The 20,498-nt window shown below is 45.1% G+C and overlaps 1 protein-coding gene across 1 annotated transcript; it reads right to left on the reverse strand.

The window, feature by feature from the left end:
• Nucleotides 1-1,019: 1,019 nt before the first annotated feature.
• TICRR (TOPBP1 interacting checkpoint and replication regulator) lies at nt 1,020-19,560 on the reverse strand (the record flags this gene model as incomplete). The annotated part of the gene is made up of 22 exons (XM_082322594.1): nt 1,020-1,383; nt 1,721-1,834; nt 3,071-5,354; nt 5,560-5,717; nt 6,453-6,608; nt 7,429-7,490; nt 8,013-8,103; nt 8,596-8,736; nt 9,452-9,524; nt 9,779-9,875; nt 10,476-10,718; nt 11,036-11,115; nt 11,286-11,379; nt 11,739-11,833; nt 12,599-12,747; nt 13,357-13,569; nt 14,361-14,503; nt 15,268-15,403; nt 15,935-16,178; nt 16,965-17,206; nt 17,833-18,118; nt 18,904-19,560. 22 exons carry the CDS (start codon nt 19,558-19,560, stop codon nt 1,265-1,267), a joined length of 5,877 nt encoding a protein of 1,958 aa, XP_082178720.1. The 3' UTR covers nt 1,020-1,264.
• Nucleotides 19,561-20,498: the final 938 nt, after the last annotated feature.

Raw genomic sequence — 20,498 nt, forward strand, 5'->3', positions numbered from 1 at the left:
TCCCACAAGCAAAACAATCACTGGTAAGCACACTATTCCTCCTCTCTCGGCAGAGGGAAGGAGTCAGCTTTCCTGCAATAAATAGCGTTCCCAGGAAACAAATTCCATTCAATACCATCTAGGCCCTCAAAGCCATATAACAAGCTTCTGCATTGCCATGCCTGGTTTCAGGATGACCTCACACTGTCTTCATAGCTCTCTGCTTCTGCGCATTTGCTAGACACAGCGGGGCGACTTCCCCGATACCCTGCCATGCACAGAGACTGCTGTCCTAGAGGAAAAACTCAGCACTTCCAAGATAATGCACAATTTTAGCTCCTTGTAGGCGACGTCTCAGGCACTGAATCACAGCTCCTGCTGTCTTCATGGGGTTAGAATGCAGCATGTTTCACAGGCAACTTAGTCACTATTTAATCAGTGACAGTTTGGTAAAGAGTAGTCTTTGAACTGTCATCTCTAGTTATTCCATCAAGTTTTACCTCCCAAGGAAGTTTCCCCAGCCAGTCCTCTCTGTCCTTTTCTGCTAACTTGCAGTGAGCCAACGAAGTTACTCCGCCAGCACCTGCTTAGCCAGCAGTGGCCAGGAGCAGATACACCAAACTATTCATGATCTACAAAGAAGAATAATCAAACTCCTCTCCTTCCCTGTTCCCAGCTAAGTTATCTTTCCCTCCTCTGTACTCTTCTGGCATCTGTCAAGTATTTCTGAGTAATTTACTCATTAATTTGTCAGAGTTAATCTGCTTGTTGCTTTCCCACTAAGCTGTGGCAAACTGGATGCAACTAACAGAGGGATCCAGTTCGTATCGGGACAAGATACGCAGCAGGAGCATGCAGCTTGTGTTGCACCCATTCACCTCCAATCCCTCGCCCATCACTTGGGCTAAAGGCAGATTTCCAATGAAGTGACACAATGAAAATTCCCATCAGTTTATTTTACAAGAAAGCTGTAGAAAAGTGACAATTCTCCCTCTTTACCTAGCAGAATTGAACCTTCATTGCGGAACTCAGCTACCGCATGCAGGAGTGCCAGAAAGACCGAGCTAGGCTTTGAGTGGATGGAGAGATGCTGCAATTGAGGTTAAAAAAAAAAACCAAAACCCACTTTTAGAGTGGTCCTTATTTCCACTGTCATATGCTTGCATCCAGTCTCCTACCAACACAAGACAGCTTCAGTCCAGCACCAAATACAAGGTCCTTATTAAAAAGCATGTTGTACAGCTGGGATAATGCAAAGTTTCCCATACTGTTCTGGCTCCAAACTTCAGCTGAGCAGCTTTTTCCGTGAGTAAGTCCTGCTAAGGGGACGCTTCCTGGAAGCCATGATGTGGAACGGAGACAGCTCCTGGTTGGCAGTAATTTGGAAGGCGTCGGATTCCTCTTCTACAAAACAGAAAGAATAAATTAAAGCCACTGTTTACCAAAGTTTACTGGTGACTCCAAGAAGCCAAATACCAACTGGAAACAACAAGAACAGCAACCTGCACTTCCTACTAAGCTACTCCTTCTTCATTGCTACCTCCCCTCCCTTCCCAACTTCCCAGTTCATGCCAGGTTTCTTGGAAGCGTGCGAGATGGAGACACTGAATACAGAAGCAGCAGACACAGCCACAGGCCAATCCCTAGCACAGTATGCTTTTGTTCTCGTTTAGCTGCAGGCAGGCGGAGCACACGCCTAGTCTGCTTGCGCCCAGCCTCTCCTGACAGCACCGGTGGTTACCTTGAACACACTTTCTCCGCGATGGCGGTGTCTGTCCCTGGCACAGCAGCGGAGACTGGGTCAGCGCTAGAAGGCTGCTAGCGGAGAGCGCGCTCTTCACTGGTGGAGTCGAGCCTGGAGGAGCACAGTGAGATGCTGCAGCAAACTGACAACTCGAGCACTTTCAGGCACGTCTCATACACAGCCTTTATTCTACCTCGAAACTTCCATCAGTACAAGTGATACTTTATCTGAAACAAAACCTAGGCTGGCACAGTGTGTTTCTGGCATCAAGAAAGGCAAACGGCAGTCTGGATTTAGCTCTTAGCACACATAATTTTCTTAGGTGGTTTAGTAGAAAAGCGCTTCACTCATATTAAATGTAGTTACTCTTCAGTTAACTTGTGTCCTGGAAGAAAACTGCTATAACCATGATGGTCCATAAATACAAAAATAAGGTCTGTAGGTACAGAAAGTCTCTTACAGGACCAGCTTAAGGCTAAATACTGCTATTGTTTCAGGTCCTGAATATGGACTAATGTTGCTTTAAAGTTTGCCCGTTTTTCTCAGTGACACCCATTGAAGGAGTAAGACACTGCCTCTGTATACAAACCTTTCCTTGCAAGAGGAAACAGACACTTCAGGGTATGCAATGGCTATGCACTAACACCTGCCATAGTCCCCTGTCACATGTAATTTCTAGAACAATACTGGATTAAGTATCTGAAATTCAGAAGGCCTTGCTTACGGAGCTGAGGCAGCCCATTTCACCGAGGTCAGCTGAATCATCTGTACCCACAGCAAAAGTGAAGAGGTAGTTTAAACTTAAATACCTACCGATACAACATTACTGCTAGCAAGGCAATCATTTCTGATATCCACTTTCAATGGGCCCACCAGCACGGGCAGATAGAAGAATTGGAGCACCTATAAATACCAACATCCACAGGACTAACCCCCACACGGCTCCAGTCTATACTGAAGCAGCCAAGCTTTAGACTTAAGACAGTGCTGGATGCCAGGCAGAAACAGGTAGCAGCAACAACACAAACCCAAATAATCACCAGTTGGATGCAATTGGGATCCTCCCTCCCTACATTCTCAAACTTTCCTTTTAATTCCTCCAGCCTCCTGCTGTTTCATATTTCTCTGATCTCTCTCGCATCATTAATGCTCCATTGATGAACTCCTCACATCCAGTCTGCTTCTCCACGTAATTAACTCCCATATCATTTATAACCCGCTCTCCCCCTCCACCTCATTCTCCCTCAGATAGTCAGAGAGAAAACAATTGTGTTCTTGTTTTTGTCTACCCCACGTTTTTAACTATCTCTGAATTTCAATGGAGTGTCACTTGTGCCACTTAATTACCTGACAAAAGGAAGATATCATCATCCCCTACACAACTGTGCTGCTCAAGGCTTCTGAGCGCACATGCTCCTGGTTTCTCAGGAAGTAGAGAGTCCGTCCTTGGTTTGCTTCTGCTGCCCTCATCTGGGGAAAAGCCAGTGAGATCCAAGTTGCACCTATCAGTGCAAGATCTCTTGGCATCATGATTCTCCTCCTTTTCTGGCGACAGATACGTAAAGACCCGCTTCCGTGATTTCAAGCCAAAAGTTCCTGTGGCAGAGTCCTCATCAGCCCTGGGTTCAGAGTCACTAGGAGATGCCTGATCCTGGAGCCTGTAAATCCCTTCCAGTTCAAATTCCCCAAGAGTATTTGTTACTTTGCTGCTGCAATGCTCCAAGATCTTCATCTCTCCTTCTCTACCCATTGACGTTCTCTTCTGTTCGTCAGCACTCTTCTCACTTTGACCACAGCTCGTGTTAGCAGTGCTGCCTGCTGCTCTCTTCCTCCGAGGCCAATCGTTGATAGCATCAGGGGTAGTCTTCCCCCTCTGCTTTGGAGAAGGCGTCTGGGGAACTCCTGCTTCTAAGGGGGACGGGGAGGTGGCGTTAGAAGCACAGCTTGTTGGGGTGTATGACTGGCATATGTAGGTCTGTCCTCCACCTTTCCCAGGTGTACTGTGGAAAGAGCGGAAGCAGGACGGTGAAACACAGGCAGCTGCTAGTTTTCCCGGGTGCTTGCTACACCAGGTCATGGCAAGATCACCAAAGGGGCTTTCTCCTCCCTTGGGTTTGCTGGCACCTGCTTCAGGTTGAACTTCCAATGATGAGCAAGAGCCAATTTTCTTAATGCGAAGTTTGGGCAGGCCTGAAGCTTGCATTTCAAGTTCAACTTCATAAGTCGGTGGGCTAGCAGAAGGCGGTTTGCAATGACTTTTAGGAGTAGAGAACTTGGCTAGAAGTTGAGGATTTCCCATCCGTGCTGCAGCCTCCCGCTGTCTCCTGTCCGCAGTGCAGCGTAAAGAATAGGCAGGAGCAGACTTTGGACAGGGAGGCGAAGTATTCAGGGCAAATCTGGAGTGTCTCTTAAGACTTGGAGCTTTCAGCCCCGTATATTCTTCTCTCAGCAGGGTTCTTGGTTCCAAGTCATCACTAACTGTTTGAGAACCACTTCGGAAGGACTCACAAGTGTCTGCACTGGAGTTCCCCTCCTTAACCAATTGCTCACACTCTGTCTCAGCATTCTGTGCACATACCAGCCCTCCAGCAGACGGCTTTGGAGACAAATGCTTTCCCAAGTTTTCTGAGTCCTCTCTTAGAGGAGACTTTTGTGACGCTACATCCATCTGTTTATTTCTCTCTGATGCAGGGGTATTTTCAGTAACTTGGGACTGACAAAGCTGGAAGCTTTCTACAGAAGAGTTACCACCACTATCACGATGACTGTCCTTATTTTTAGAAGGTGTTGCACATGCAAGTATGAGGTTCTCTCCTCCAGAATTTGGCTCACATTTGGCCTGCTTGGATGTGTGAAGCAGGGACCTCAGTGAAGTGCCAGCAATACCTGGAGATTTTTGAAAAGATTGTTTAGATGCGCTAAGTTCCCAGTCAGACTCCCGAGCCTGTGTGTGGGAAGGAGAGCAGATTGACACAGTGTTTGTGGAAATTTCACGGAGAGGAGAACTGAAGGGAGGCTCTAGCCTCACAGCGAGCTGCGATATTTCTGCACTTAGCGGGCTGGTACATAATTTTGAACCTGGATCTTCAGGTTTCCTGGGAGTACTTTTAGTTGCTTGAGATAATGGATCTGACTGCACCTGAATTTCCTTTGTGAGGATTTGCCTCCGAGTACTAACTGGAGATGCTAATTTTGAGAGGTATCTCAAGGAACGTCTTGGAGTTTGCAGTTCTGTAAAACATCTTTCCTGGATGGCAGGAGGGGAAGAAGCAGCTGGATTTGAATCTGTCAGAGGTAATAATGAAGCACCTTCATGTTCTGGTATTTGTAAGCCAGCCTCTTTGCAAGGAGGGGAAAGTCTTTCTGCTGGAGAACAATCCTTAGAAGTTACTTGCAGTAAATGAACCCTCTTACTTTCAGTTAACGCAGATGGTGACTTGACCCTTTGTACAGGATGAGAAAAGTACTTTCCCAAACACTTTGCTACAGTCTGCTTGGCAGCTGGACTTTTGCCAGGCGTCTTCTCCAGCTTCTGTGGTGTCCTGTGCAGAAGGCGAGGTGATCTCCTTGGTAGCTTACTGGCAGAATTCGGTGGCTTCTGGGCAAATTTATGAGGTGTTTTTCTAGGAGTCTGCAGGGGAAAAAATAAAAGAATCATGCTTGTTCTATTCCAGCAGTATTACCTACCCCTCTTGATATTTACTTCTCAAGATTTAAAACAGAAAAAACCCCATTTGATTAGACTTAACAGAAACACTAAATTTAAGATGTGTAGATCTCACTAAACATGAATAGAAAAAGAGGATGGGAAGAAAGAGAGAGGTAAGTGTTTCTACCTGACAGGCAGTCAGCTCCTCTAAGTGTAAGGAATCTTTTCTTGTTCTCCTCCTTCCAGGTGAATGCTTCACTGCAGAGCTACACGTGTCAATGACTGCACCAAAGAAAAACCTCTTGGGAGTCTGGACAGTGGGGCTCTCTGAATGCTGCTTAATGCCTATAAAGTGGAATAGTACAATTGAGCTAACACCAAGTAACTGCCACGAACAATTGTCTCAATCACTTCAGATGCATGGACAAGTAGTGTACAAAGCCTATAGCCCTGGCATGTTCTTTTCTAGCCAAATGTTAAAGCTTCACCAGAATTATTGTTATTTCCCAATATGAAACTAATATCCATCCGTAGAAAGAGTGCTCTAGTGGAAAAAAAGTACAAAATAGCCCAGCTTCTTATTCTATTTATAGCTCGTAGCTTAAGAAAGTTCTGGTTCATGACTAAGGATTCTAGTAAGTATAATGTAAAGACCTGTCACCATTTATAGCTGATAATCTTACTGAGAAAACCAGCAAAGAAGATCCCATCAGTCACTGCTTTATGCTGCCACAGAGTAGACTGAAAGTAGCTTTAGGATTTCTGTCCCATATTTTACAGAGATTTCACTGCATTTAAGGAATGCAGACTGACAATCAGGGGTATTCTGTTAGATGGGCCTGACTGGTTCCTTAAGTTGGCAGCGTATTCATCATAGAAAGAGCTGCCTTACTGTCCTCCAAATTCAGATTCCCAATTCAAAAATAATTACTGGGGTTGAATTTCTGTCTACAGAAGATATTACATGATAGCTCTTAGCTTCTTACAGTCTCTTGTAGAGCCAAATCAAATCAAACTTGGAGCCATCCCTGCCAGCTTTTCAGATCAGCAGTATCAGCCTGCTCAAATCCCATTCAGTACCTTCTACGTCCTGCAGCATACAGCTCTCCTCTTCTTGTCCCTGATGGACCCGCTGTGAATTTTGTGAGCTGGGCTGTGTAGTGGAATAAAACACACCAGAGCCAGTCCTATTCAAAGACAGCTGTTTGATGCGCGGGCTTCTTCTCAAACCTGCTTCTGAAAAGGTAAGGATATGGGAGATTGAGCCTTCTTTCTCTCTCGACAATGGGGACATCTTCAGGAATAGTTCATAACTGAAAAGAACACACTCTAAGAAGAAACTTCCATACAGCTAACTATCTCGCATAGGCAGGCAAGTGTGCGAAGAAGAAAGCTTCAGCTTTCTTGGGGATTTGGAAAGTTAACGCATACAAATCTCCTTCCAAATCATGATGGCTCCTCCTCTAAGTCATGATTACTCTCATCCCTCTCTAGCAACTATACAGAAAGGAATGCTAGAAAAGCCATGTTCAATTCAAGTTACATCCAGGTTACATGATCAGTTAATTCTCCTGTCTTTTCACTAGCAATTTCATCTTCCTGCTTGCCCAGCCACGCTGTTTTCATCTTCCTTCCTGGGGATAAGAAACAGCAGTAGCCAACATAACAGAGACACTCCACCCAGGTGGCTATCTGTTACAGTAGAAATCAGAGCAACGTTAGGGTCACAGCACAACATGTTGAAGTTACATTAAAAAAAAACCCTGCATGTGCTGGTTTGACAGTAGTTATAGCAGCCCAGAATCTTGTTCACTCTCAAAGTTCTTCATGTATTTTCATTTAAAAGACTTACTATCTACCTTTCTTTCTTAACTTCTGCTATACAGCGTTGTCAAAGCAGTGAGCAGCAAGTAGTTCTATCGGAGGAGGCCGTGCTCCACCAACGGAATAGTACAATACTTTCGTACTGACTATTCATGAATTACCTAAATTGAGGCATGCTCATCTTACGAGCAACAACACAGTAAAACCACCTTTAATAAAAATCAGTGCTTACCATTCATGTCCTTCTCTGGAGACTCTTCTACAACACCAGTGTCACAACCTGGATCAGAAGACCTTGAGAAACAGCAAACATTTTGGACTTAGCATACTGTTCACACTTACAAAAATAGAACTTACCATAAAGACTGAAAAGCAATACTCTATCCTACAACAATACACCACTTTATGGACTACTCTAAGTGAGCAATTAGTAAGTACTTTGCCTCCTAGTAACATTTGATTGAGTATGGGTAACTGTCTAGCTGTGGTACAGGTAATAGTTCTACATGGAAATAAATGCTAAATTTCAGCCTGGACTCCACAAATTACAGCACAGGCCTTTTCTTCAGAAGCCCTTGAAGCAGCAACTAAACCTTAACAGCAGTTTGCTGCAAGAATTAAAGTGCCCTGACTTACACAATGAAACAAACAGCATTTCTCCCCATTCAGACAATAGAATTTAGCCACCACTGGTTCTCCTGCTGCCGTAGGTGAAGACAACACTTTGACCACAAAGACGACAGCTGGTTCTTGTGCTCACAGCCATTAATTAAATATCCAGTACTTATTGAAGAAATTCAGGATTAGCTTACTCACCGGCCTTTGATCTGTTTATGTAGTAGTCTCCTGGAGACCTGTTTATGTAGCGGTGTTTCTGCAACTCTCTTGGTCAGTAACTTGCGATGATCTAAAAATCAAGCAAGAGCTATAACACTGCACAATTATAAAGCAGTTAGGACAAATAAATAGTTTTGTACAGGCTTCAGTTTAAGAATGACAGCCAATATGGAATCATTGTGCACTCACAAGCTATCATCATGTATTTCAGAGTCCAGTGTCTACACTCCCTTGCCACTCCCTCAATATTAATAACAGTACTGACTGTCAGACAATTAACCTACTGAGATAACTTTTATTCTTCATCTTCCATTCACAGATCCTTTCTTAACCAAGCATTTTTAACATTGGTTTTCTTTATGAGGTGTAGAGAGTTCAGTAAAAAATAGGTTTGTTTCAATACCATCCTATTCACTATCCACACACTACAGCACTGATCTAAAATACTTTCTCCATTAAAAACATAGTGTTAGTAGTTGTTTCATAGAACTGAGGACACAACAACAAGAATTTTAGCAAAAGCTCTTCTGCAGCAATCCTACACGTGCAAGTCATGTCCTACCTTTAGTGCTTTCATCAGTGCATTTGTATCTTAGGCCTTCCACAGCAGATACTGACTGGCTTCTAGGCATCTTCTTCATAGACCTTTTCGATGGTGAAAGTATCTCTTCATTGAAGAGGTTCCTCCTTACCTTTGTAACCTCTGTGAGGCAAGACAACGCAAGAAATTATCAGATTAAAAGGAAGAAAAGGAGGAAAAAAAAAATTAAAGGAAGATAAATTTGCCAGGCCACTAGAGATCGGAACATCACATACCAGTGTGTAAAAACAACTTTTTAGAGGCCACAAAGCATTGAAAAAATTGTTTTTCTGCTACTGGAATATGTTCTCCTCTAAATCCATCCTGGACTTCTCTTACAAATTTGCATTATTTGCATCATTCCAGCAATAAGCTACAAGCAGATGCCATAGCAGAAAAAGCAGCCAGTCAGTGTCCCAGATGGAGTAACATTAAGTGAGCTACAAAATCTCAACTGAAGCACACGTAAGCTCAGAGAATGCAGGTGGCATTCAATTTTATTAAGAATTTTGCAGAGAGATATCCTGTTTCCAGATATAAGAGGTCACTCCTGTCCTCACTTTTTTTTTTTTCAGGACCAAAAAGATGGAAGTAATTGCAAGACTCAAGGAAGAATTGAAAGATTTTCTTTGCAGAATAAATGATTTAAGTTTTTTGCATGTGAACACATACAGAATACAGAGATTATTTTTTCCTCAGAATTTTTGCAGAATTCAGCAAAACTTCCTTCAGGTTTCCAGCATGCTTCAGCATAATTTCATCACAGCTCACTAAAATTTACAGGGAGAACATGTGCTGAAGACACACCTTTCCACAGAAAAGCTAGAAGTCAATATACCTTGCACTGCTTCTTTCTGCAACAAAGGCATTTGTTGGGACTTCTCAGAGGCAATGTAAGAACGCGAGTTCTCCTGAAACAAAAAGGAAATTAGCCTCACCAGCAGTTTAATGTTATGTTTAATTATCATGAATATTAACTGTAAGCTCTGAACCACACATTATTTCAATTTCTCCTTCAAAATGATTTTTATCTCTGTACAGCTAATATAGGGCATACTTACTAAGTGAATACAGAGCAAGAGTTTCTGCACTCAAGTGTCACTTCACAATGTTGCTGCACCCCTGCAGAAGCAACCCACACACAATTGTTTCGGAAGAGTTTTACCTTTCTGATGGGATTCTTGGCTATCTTGGGAATCTCAATTTGACGCAAGTTCTGTGGTGCTTCTGTCATGCTCCTGTGTCTGGCTAATACATTACTCCTTTAGAAAGTATACAAAGATTAAGTTAAAATAAGATTAGAAGTGTAGATATCAACCTAATGGCAATTAAATTTGGGTTCGACTCTAGGGAGAGGAAGTCTTCAGGTAAATTCAGATTGCAAATTCTTTGTGTTGGTACCTCACTTAAGTTGCAACATTGAAAGATGATTTGCAATATAAATAGCTATACCTAACTTTAAGGTTGGTATTAAAGCTGATTTCACAATTTGCTAAAATGTACACAGGATCCCCAACATAGAGATCTACAGCAAATCGCAGTTTTAACGTTGACAATATAGGGTCACCTACTGCACAGTAGAACACTCTCTTCCTCTCATGGAAGATGCTCGTGAACTCTACTTGTGCATAAGATACACATACAGAATCAAGATTACACTTTCATAGAGTCAACAATGGTAAGTTAAAATGAAAAACAGGAGCCCTTAATATTTCTCTCAGGCTTGCAGAGCTATCAGCAGGTGTCAGCTTGCCCTAACTAGCTATCCAGCAACAGAAACAAAGATGACTGAGCTGTAGTTTAGATAAGTCCTCAGCCACAGCCCAGGCTGCAACAAGCTGTCTCCTATTTGGAATTATTACCTTCTCTTTTTGGCAGATCTGGTGCGCAGCTCCTCCAGCTGATCACTCTCAGTGCGTAGGCAAACAGCGCTGGGAGTTAAGGCAGATGATAAAGATGGTGGAAGGCCTGGAGATTTGCTATCCAGAGTCACGGAGTCATCACTGAAGAAGTCTGAAGGCAGAACAGACGCCAACTTCGGGGGTATTTGTGTACCGAGACCGTAGTAAATATCTCCAAGGGTCTTTGGTATAGAATTCATATACCTATAGAGCATCAGAGAGAACTCATATCAAATACAATCCCCTACGAAACCGTCACTGTTTCAATCCCAAGGTTTCAACTAAATCTTTGTTCTTAAATGCCAATTAAAAAACACAACTAAAAATCAACTGAGTTTTTTTAGTTTACTTGCTTATCAGCTACTTTTTCTTTAGTAAAGATATAAGCGTAACAGAACATGTCTAAACTTCTGAAAATTACAAAGATGCAGTACATCAAAGCTGTAGATTGCTGTTTACTCAAAGATATCCAGCCAAAACCACAGTCCCCAGTAACACTTCAGTCATGCTAAAGAACTTACAATTCTAATATTTCCTCTAGAAACTTCGTAAGATACCCTGGGTCTTCAGTCAGACATAAAATGCGCAGCATGTCAGTCATCTGGAAGAGAAAGTCAGGTGGGAAAACGGATTAAGTTGTGACAGTTGCAACACCAGATTTTTTTAGCAAGGAATATAAAGTGTTACAGTAAAATCAAGGGAAAACTACAGGTTCCAGGTCTGCTTTTCTAGTGCCATCCAGAAACACAACCTGGTCTATAATTTACTTGCCTCTTCTAACAGCTGCTCCATTTCGTCAGTGTTGCTTTGCAGTGAAGGGCACTGAAGGCATAACTCAAGGCGCAAAAATACCTGAAGTCGGCACCTAAGAAAACAAGTAGTCATTCACTGCCTTTTTTCTGGTGGAAACAGCATATTTACTGCAAAAGGTATGCTCAAAAAAAGCAACGTGAGGGGAAGTGGCTCCTTTTGACAGCATAATTTGGTTAGCGTTTCATTTTGGTGGCAGGGGAGATGCCTCATTTCAGATACAGGCTGCAATGCTTATCACACAATGTATGTATATTTGCATTTAATGAAATGTTTTTACTGTGACTAAATATTCTCCTTGGAATATTTACCCCATGTAAATACTTTTCCACTTGTACAAAAAAAGCCACCATTAAAAACTGCTAACCAACTCCACAGTATCTCAGAAGTTGAAGTAAATTGAGTGTCTCATACTCTCTGACTTTGCTCTCCTTCTCTGAGCCATGCTGTTGTCTGAGCATTTTGCTGGCCTTCAGGAGATGGTTTCTGACTCTTTCCACACAGGCCACCTGCAGAGACACAGAATTACAGCAAAAACTTCAAGTCCATTCTCTGTCTGCAGGACAGGTTTTTTCCGCCCCCTCCCATCTTGACCCGTTATTTTGGGAATAGCTCAATTTTTTTTCCTTCTCCTTCAAGGAAAGGAATTCTTTTTCTTTCAGTAGCAAAGTCACAATGACATGAGACATAGAAGAAGTTATAGCTTGAAATCACAGAGAAGATCACTTGCTTGCAGCTTCAGGCCTTCTTCAGTAACTATGGATTTGTCTTTCACAGTATTTTTTTAATTATTCACAAATTTACCAATTTTGGTTTCAGTGAGTTACAATCTTTAACACTATTTATAGACTTAAAGTAAGAAATACCTTGAACTATTTCTCTTCCCTGGAGAAGTAGTAGGCCTAGATTTGCCACGTAAAGCAAAACCAGAAGACACACCTTTCTTAAAATATGGCTTGCAAGAATGTATTTTTTAAATACTGTCTTTGAGTAAGTGAAATTAGAATTCAGAATGAGGTCAATGTAAAGAAAAAAAGATATGTTGCAATCTTTAGCAAAGGTGTAAAGTGATAACTGAACTGGATTTTCCTACGTTCTTTACAACTACCTACGTTTTTTCACTATTGAGTCAGCACAAACAGAAGTAGTTAGTGGTTGTGGTTTTGACTGCATGCAACTGTGCATAAAAACTTTAGGTAAGAAGGAAAGGTAGCCTGAAATAGCAAAAACTTTAATTTCCAGGTCAGTAACCCTGCCCACATGCTCTTACCTACCTCTTTCTCTTTGGCATCTTGTACTTTCAAGAACCTTTTAATGGCCATGATCATATTCTGGGCACACACAGATGACAGAACTCCCTCAGTGACAGCCTTCTGGTAGCTTGCAATTAAATGGGACTGCAGTTCCTCCTCAGTTTTGAAGTCTGCAAGGAAAATAGTCTAAGTTAACTAAATGCCTGTTCACCATACCTTACTGGTAAAACACTCTGGCTGAAGAGGGGAACAAAGGAGGTCATCAAAAAGATTTTCTCCAGCAAAGACACATCCAGACCACAGAACACTACCAGAAGCAGCCCCAGGTCCAGACCCATGAGAAATGATAAGCTTAGTTCCAAGTAGATCAGCAAGCTTTCAGGTTACTGTAGCAGTTAAGAAATTCCTTTTACTTCTGCATAATTAGTAAATAGGACTACATTTCCAGTTGCATATTGATGGGTGCTTCCCTCTACTTCTTTTGGTTAAAAGAGAAAAAAAAAAAAAAAACATAGTTCCTTATTGCTTTTTTCAGACAGAGACAGGGCAGGAAACTAACCCCAGGAGTAGTTGTAACACTATGTTGTAAACATTTATAGAAACTAGCTAGGAGAAGGGTGGAAAAAAAATAACCACTCTGTGCCAAGCTGAAGATACAGAAACCCAAACATTGATCTGCTCCCTAGCACCCAATACTCCATTATTATCCTTCCCTCTCCATTCCATAAAAATCCCATATGACCTCCTACAAATATCAGGACTGATAACTTAACACACACCTATTGATATTTTAAGTGCCTTTTCCTTTTCTTCCACCTTTTCATCCAATCTTTTTGCTGAAAGCTTCTGTGGAACCTTCTCATTCACCGTTGGTGGCGCACCATCAGGTTGAAATTTCTGAGCTTTTACATTCAATCTTGCTACGTTGAGCATCTGCAGGGATCTGGACATGGTCTTCATCTTCTGCCTGACTGGAGTTCGGGGAACCCCACCTGCAACGCCGCAAAAAGGGAGTTCTACCGTCAGACACACTGGGGCAGGAACTCCACCTAAGGCAGAGCATAATACTGAATTCTGTGTTACTGTCAAGTGAGATCAGTAACCTTCTAGAGGAAAGCATGGCCCAAAAGGTTTGTATTTCTCCATGAGATAAATCTACAGGCAGCACAGCAGGCAGCTACTTCCTTCAGTAAAAAGCAGGTGGAAACTGTTGCTCTGCATAAGAACTTATTAGGTATAATCAGAAGTTACGTATATAGGAAGCAATCTTACATCACCAAAATAGAAACAGCTGACAGAGCAAGACTTGGGAATACATCAGGTCAGGGTACAATCAACTATGGTTAGTTTACTGAAAGGCAATGATTAAACTCTTCTAGAAGAAAGTGCTTTATTTCTCCAAATCAGAGCAAAGTTGTTGCAAAAATTAGTTGTTGCAAAAATTAATTCTCCAAATTAGAGCAAAGAGATTGCAGTATTCACCAGTAGTTGGAGCGGTCCCTACTTCAACAACTAGTGAAACTGCAGAGCTCTGCATGCTGCTTTTTAACAGTTCTGTCAGTCACTGTGCAGCCTTGAATTAGTCATTTGGATTGTACTAAAGGACAATCCTAATATTAATATGTAAATGATGCTGTCTCTAAATAAAAAAAAAAAAAATCTAAAGCATGCCAGTACTCAGGAGAGTGCAGATGTCTAGGGTTCATGCATTAAAAAGGCCTGCTGACCAGTCTTTATCATCTTTAACTGACAACATGCACATATAATCCCAAAGTATACATACGTCTTTTTTTGTTATTTCCTGGACCAGCTGCCGCAGATGCTTCACTGAATTTTCTCTGGTACAGCTCAGATAGACTTTCTGAGAGTTCCACTTCAGACTGGTCTGCATCATCCTTCCCGTTAGCACAAGGAACCTGCAGGAGCCTATATGAGAGAGCCATTCAATACAGTTATCAAAAATGATGGGAGTGGGAGGCATATCCCCTGTTCCCACTGGACAGGAACCAGGTTTTTCTGGGTGAGAGTCCACAGCGATATAGTGCCAGCCACACATGCTAGTACTCCTCCAACACCTGCTCCCCAAAACTCGTACTTAAAAGATACAAAAAACCCAAAACACCCTCTTCAAAGGGTCACACCAAGTTGGAAACAAGCATAACAAGAGTTGCCTGATGTACAATGGATATGCCACTGACCCATGCCACAAAACTATACCAGCAGCTTTGTGCTGTCTAAGCTATCCTGCATTAGGCTTTTTTTTTTTTTTTTTTTATGTTTCACTCAGCAAGCTCTTTGAAGAACGCAGGCTTATTCACTCCTACTAAATACCAACTGTGATAGCACAGCCACTATCTTCAGTATCTCCCAGTGGATCTTATCGAACCATAAGATGAGGTGAAGTCTGACATTTCCCCAAGTAGCTTAGGCCATTTTAAGTCACCTATATCATTCCTGAAACCATCAGGATCTTAATCCACACAAACTGCTACCCGAACAGCCTGTTCCCAGTTCCTTTTGTCACATACACCAAGACATAATGCAGGAAAGGCACACAGTAAACTGAGTACAGAAATAAAAGCACTAAGAGGAGCATTTCATTCTAGAACTCTGAGCAATGTTACAGCCATACTCCCTTAACAGGATGCAGAAATCCTTGATTATTACTCAGAGACGTTTCTGAAAAATACCTGAATAACTCCATCAGATCTGAGCTTGCTCCACAAGCATTGGATGCAGGATACCATGCTTCAAGCACTGAAGGATGCCAGCCCCCTGTATGGGACAGCTCCCGTTGGACCCACTCAGGCATAGAAGTTTCTTCTCCTGTGAGCAGACACACAAAAAAAAAATTAGAAGGAAACTAAATGAAGTGGTAGAAGGTCCCAGCCTTCAGAGAGGCTCTACAGCAGAGGTTTCCAAACCTCTGCTCCTGGAGGGGCAATTTAATAGCCAATACATCAGGCAGGGAGACTCCTAAGAAGATTCACTATAACACAAAACAGGAAAGCTAAAAGCCTTCTTGCAGCCACACCCGAGGGCTTTACTGGCCAGAGATGGCTCATGTGACACATTTTAGGAAAGCTCATTCTAAAAACTTGTCCCCAAGCAAAAGGAGCTGCGCTTTATCTACAAGCTAATGGAAACTAATGCTCTGTCAATAAAACAGAAAGGTAGACCAGCGCAGATTTCTGCACCACATCACAAGGCCTGAGACACAGAAGACAAGACAAAATTAACAAGTCCCAGAAATGAGAGACTCCTCTCTGAGGGAATCATTAGCTTTAGATTTTTTCACTCCAAATCAGATCTAGAGATGATCAAAAGATGGTAAGTTTTGCATTTCCTGACACCTACCCATACTGGCCAGAGAATCTTCCACCGATGTGTTAATTTTACTCAACACACTATCCACAACATCTGGGAGGTGAAGAGCATGGTCTTGGGAAGAGTTCTCCACTACAGCTCCTTCAAGGTTGCATCGTTGAACTTCAGCAGTCTTCTCAGTACCAAGTATAGTCAGAACTGCAGTGCTCTCAGAAAGTGGTGATAAAACAGCAGTGCAGGGGCACCAAGTTTTAGACAGAGACACCTCAGCAACCTATATTAAAAAAAAAATTTACATTATGTAGAAATACAGAGACCTAAGGAGTACAGATACTTTAAAAACACGTTATAGACTTACATGATCTTCTAAAGAACGTTCTGAATTTAGCTCCAAATGAGCAATTTGCAGTGCAACAAATACCACTATTATTGTCTTCACAACATGACACACTGTCACCCCTTTTCATAGAATCATAGAATTGTTAAGGTTGGAAAAGACCCTTAAAATCATCGAGTCCAACCGTTAACCTAACACTGCCAAGTCCACCACTAAACCATGTCCTCAAGCACCACGTCTACCCTTCTTTTAAATACTTCCAGGGATGGAGACTCAACCACTTCCCTGGGCAGCCTCTTCCAATGCCTGACTACCCTTTCGGTGAAGAAGTTGTTTTCTAATATCCAACCTAAACCTCCCCTGGCGCAGCTTGAGACCGTTTCCTCTCGTCCTATCACTCATTACTAGGGAGAAGAGACTGACCCCCACCTCGCTACAACCTCCTTTCAGGTAGCTGTAGAGAGCAATAAGGTCTCCCCTCAGCCTCCTCTTCTCCAGGCTAAACAACCCCAGCTCCCTCAGCCGCTCCTCATAAGACTTGTGCTCTAGACCCTTCACCAGCTTCATTGCCCTTCTTTGGACATGCTCCAGCACCTCGATGTCCTTCTTGGAGTGAGGGGCCCAAAACTGAACACAGTACTCAAGCTGCAGCCTCACCAGTGCCAGTTTTGTCCCAGCTCATTTTAGAATAGACATTAGTTTAAGGCAAAGAGAAAGATTTACCATGTGCAGTTCTTCAGTCACCAGACTCCTTAATAGCTGATGAAACAGCAACCTGTTATGTTCTGCTGGCTCTGCCCGCGAGCTCTGCAATATCCAGCTCCCTGTGAGAAAGTGGCCGGCCTGCGTCAAGCTCCAACTCGTCAAGCTGCCTTTCAGGAAGATATTGACTGGACAATGGAGCTGTCTTTGGCTCATGGCTAGGGGTTCCAGGGTCACAGCACAGCTTTCCTGCTTCTTTCCTCCTGTGCAAGGATAAGATAAAGCAAAAAGTTCCAAAGTGCGTAAAATGGGTCTTTCATCTAGATGAAGAGGCAACTTCAATGCCAGAAAAATAAATTCAGAGATTAAACCAGGAATAGCTCTACATTAAGTGTATTGCAGAACTGATCTCCCCAAGCTCTCATGAAGGAGCTAAATGCACAAAAGGACCACTAAAGAAAGAGCCAATGCGCACTGCATGTTGCTTTAAAGCTAATCTGCTTTCTTTTGAAGGCAGATTTGTGTTCTTAGTTTAGCCAAATTGAAGCTGAGGCAAAACACATAGAAGAAAAAGGTGCACACCTATATACAGTGGAGCCAGCAAAAAGCTCCTCATGCATCCAAATTTCTGGAAGCATGGAAAACTGAAGAGACTAAATCAGAAATATGGGCTAATAGCTCTCACATCAGAGGAGCTAAAGCACATGCAGGACTTTTAAAAAAAAAAAAGGAACAAAACAAAACAAAACTTAGGCTCTTAAGTATCTGAAGTTACTTCTACACACACTATTCAGAAGGGAAACTCATCAAAGACACTGCATGAGAGTTCACAGTTATTACTATGCACACCTATTTCTCTCTCTCTCTTTTTTTTTTTTTTTTTAATTACCAGGCATGCTGAGAAACAATGTTCCTTCTTGCTGAGGGAATACTGCTTGAAATACAGAGGGCTTCGAGAACAAGCAGTTCAAAGTTGCGTCCAACGGCAGAAGCGTGGTCCAAGGCACAGTCTGTGGCACTGGGGAACTTGAGTCTCCAAGACGACCACGAGCGAGATCTGCCCTGTGGGGACTCACACACTGCACTAAGGTTTCAGAGGGCAAAATGGTGCCTCCCATCTGACGGATCAGTTCAAACATTGTCCAGTATCCAACATGATCCGGGGATTCGATCAGCTGAAATAAAGTAACAGAGAGGTCTCAAGTTAATGTTGGCAGTGAGATAACTTCCATCCGAACAGACAGAGATTGAATGCTTTTAGAAAAACTGGCATAAGAAATGCATACAGAACATCTTAACACAGTGCTTTCCAAGTGTTTTCATGGAGTTTACTAACCTTACCTGGAACCCAATAAAGAAAATACTATCCCCACTGAATTAAGAGGTAGCCAATATTTTCAAGCATGTATCTAGATACCTGAATTGTCAGACTGCTTACCTGCAATTCTGAATAGCTGCAACTCCCACCTAACTCAAAGCACAAGACGACCCATTAATAAACAGTATACAGTTACTCAATTGCTGATGTATCTCTGTCTCCACAGGGAGAACTACCACTCCAGTTTTCAGTCTCTTGCTGAACAAGATTATGCGGCAGTAACTGAAGACCTTTCCCTACCACTCAAAGATTACAGCATAAAACTGCTCTCCCTTCTTATACAGGAGGATAGCATAGAAGGTGGCCCACCAGCAGAATCACAGAATTATTCAGGTTGGAAAAGACCTTTAAGATCATCAAGTCCAACCGTTAACCTATCACTGCCAAGTCCACCACTAAACCACATCCCTAAGCACCACATCTACCCATCTTTTAAATACCTCCAGGGATGGGGACTCAACCACTTCCCTGGGCAGCCTGTTCCAATGCCTGACTGCCCATTCGGTGAAGAAGTTTTTCCTAATATCCAACCTAAACCGCACAGTAGTCACAGCTGAAAGCTGTGCGGTATAACCTCCTTACCTGAGACCACTCGGCAGTGTCCACCCAGAACAGCGTAATCTTCTGGTCCACGATCAGCTCCTGGACACTCTTGGGCAGGAGTTTCTCCGCCAGCTCCTGGGCCGTGGGCAGCTCATGAGGGGAGCACGGGGCGCCGCTCCCCGACACGAACTGCCGCAGCTCCCTCCGCGAGTGGGGGCAAGGCGAGAAGAGGAAGACGGCGTTCACAAAGCCCTCGGGGGGCGCCTGGCTCTCCGGGGCCTCGCCGGCGGCCAGCCCTGTCCTCCGGCTCCTGCGGAGCGGCTTGGCGGGGGAGGCGATCTCCGGGCGGTCCCACTGGAAGTCGAGGAGCGTCTCCTTCAGGCCGTTGTGGGTGAGGGCGACGCGGGGCGCCGGCCCGGGCAGGACGGCGGCGGGTCCCCGCGCCCCGAACCGCTCCGCCAGCTCCTCCTCGAAGCGGGCCCAGGCGCGGGGCCCCGGCGGGCGGAAGCCGCCGCCCCGCGAGGCCCCTCCGCGTCCCCCGAGCGAGTCGAAGAACCTGAAGGCCCAGCGGAGGCGCGGCAGGCCGAAGCGGCAGCCCAGGTGGTTGAGGAGCCGCAGGGCGCCGCGCTGGAGCCGCGCCCGCCGCCCCGGGCTGGCGGTGTCCAGCAGGAACACCACGCTGTGGGAGCAGGCCATGGCGCCCGCCCTCCCGCCGCCTCACGACGGCCCGACGGCCGCCCCCGCCGCCCGCGGGCCCCTCAGAGCGCGCCCGCCGCCATCGCCCGGTACAACCGCTGGCGCCCTCGCCTCGCGCGCCCTCATTGGCTGCCGCCGAGCGCCCGCCCCTCCACCCCTCGCTCCCCATTGGGTCGCGGCGGCGGCGGCGGCGTGGCGCGCATGCGCAATGCGGCGCCCGCGCTGGCGGCGGGCGGGGGACGGAAGGGAGGAGCGGCGCCGGCCGTGCGAGCGGCGCTCTCCGCTGATTGGCCGGCCGCGGCGTGCGCGCGGGGAGCGCGGCATCCCATTGGCGAGAGACCGTGACGGCACTAGAGGGCGGGGCCAGCTCCCGGAGCGAGCCGATTGGCCGCCGCCGCCGATTTAAAATTTAAAGCTGGCAGGGCGCGCGTGGCGGTGACGTCGTTGCCGTCCTCTCCCCTCATTGGGCCTAAAGGCGGTGACGCTGCGATGATGTCACCGGCATGACCTCACCGAGGCGGGCCGGCCGGCTCTCTGAGGCGGGAGGCGCGGCCCGGCGAGCCCGGAGAGCGGGCGGGGCGGCGGCAGAGCCGGGGCAGGGGGGACAGGGACAGGGACAGGCAGGATCCGTGGCAGCTGCCCGGCAGGTCCTGCAGACCCGGGAGATGTCACCCCGGGGCTCATCCTCCGCCCTGAGCCGCCTCGGAGGACGGCGGGGACGACCCAGGGCCCGTGGGGGTGAAAAGGCGTAGGGTCGGGGTGCCTGGGGAGGCGGAGGACGAAGACCCTGGGTTGCCATCAGCCACCCTGCCCCGGAGCATCGTCTCCCTGCAGGTCTCGGAGCACATCTTGCCCTGCGGGTGTTGGCAGTCAGGGTGTGATCCAAGCGCGGATGGATCACAGCGGGTAACGGGGAGGAGGAGGCGGCCCTGCGGACC

This window comes from Platalea leucorodia (assembly GCF_965183815.1).
Source record: "Platalea leucorodia genome assembly, chromosome: 9".
Classification (NCBI taxonomy): Eukaryota; Metazoa; Chordata; class Aves; order Pelecaniformes; family Threskiornithidae; genus Platalea; species Platalea leucorodia.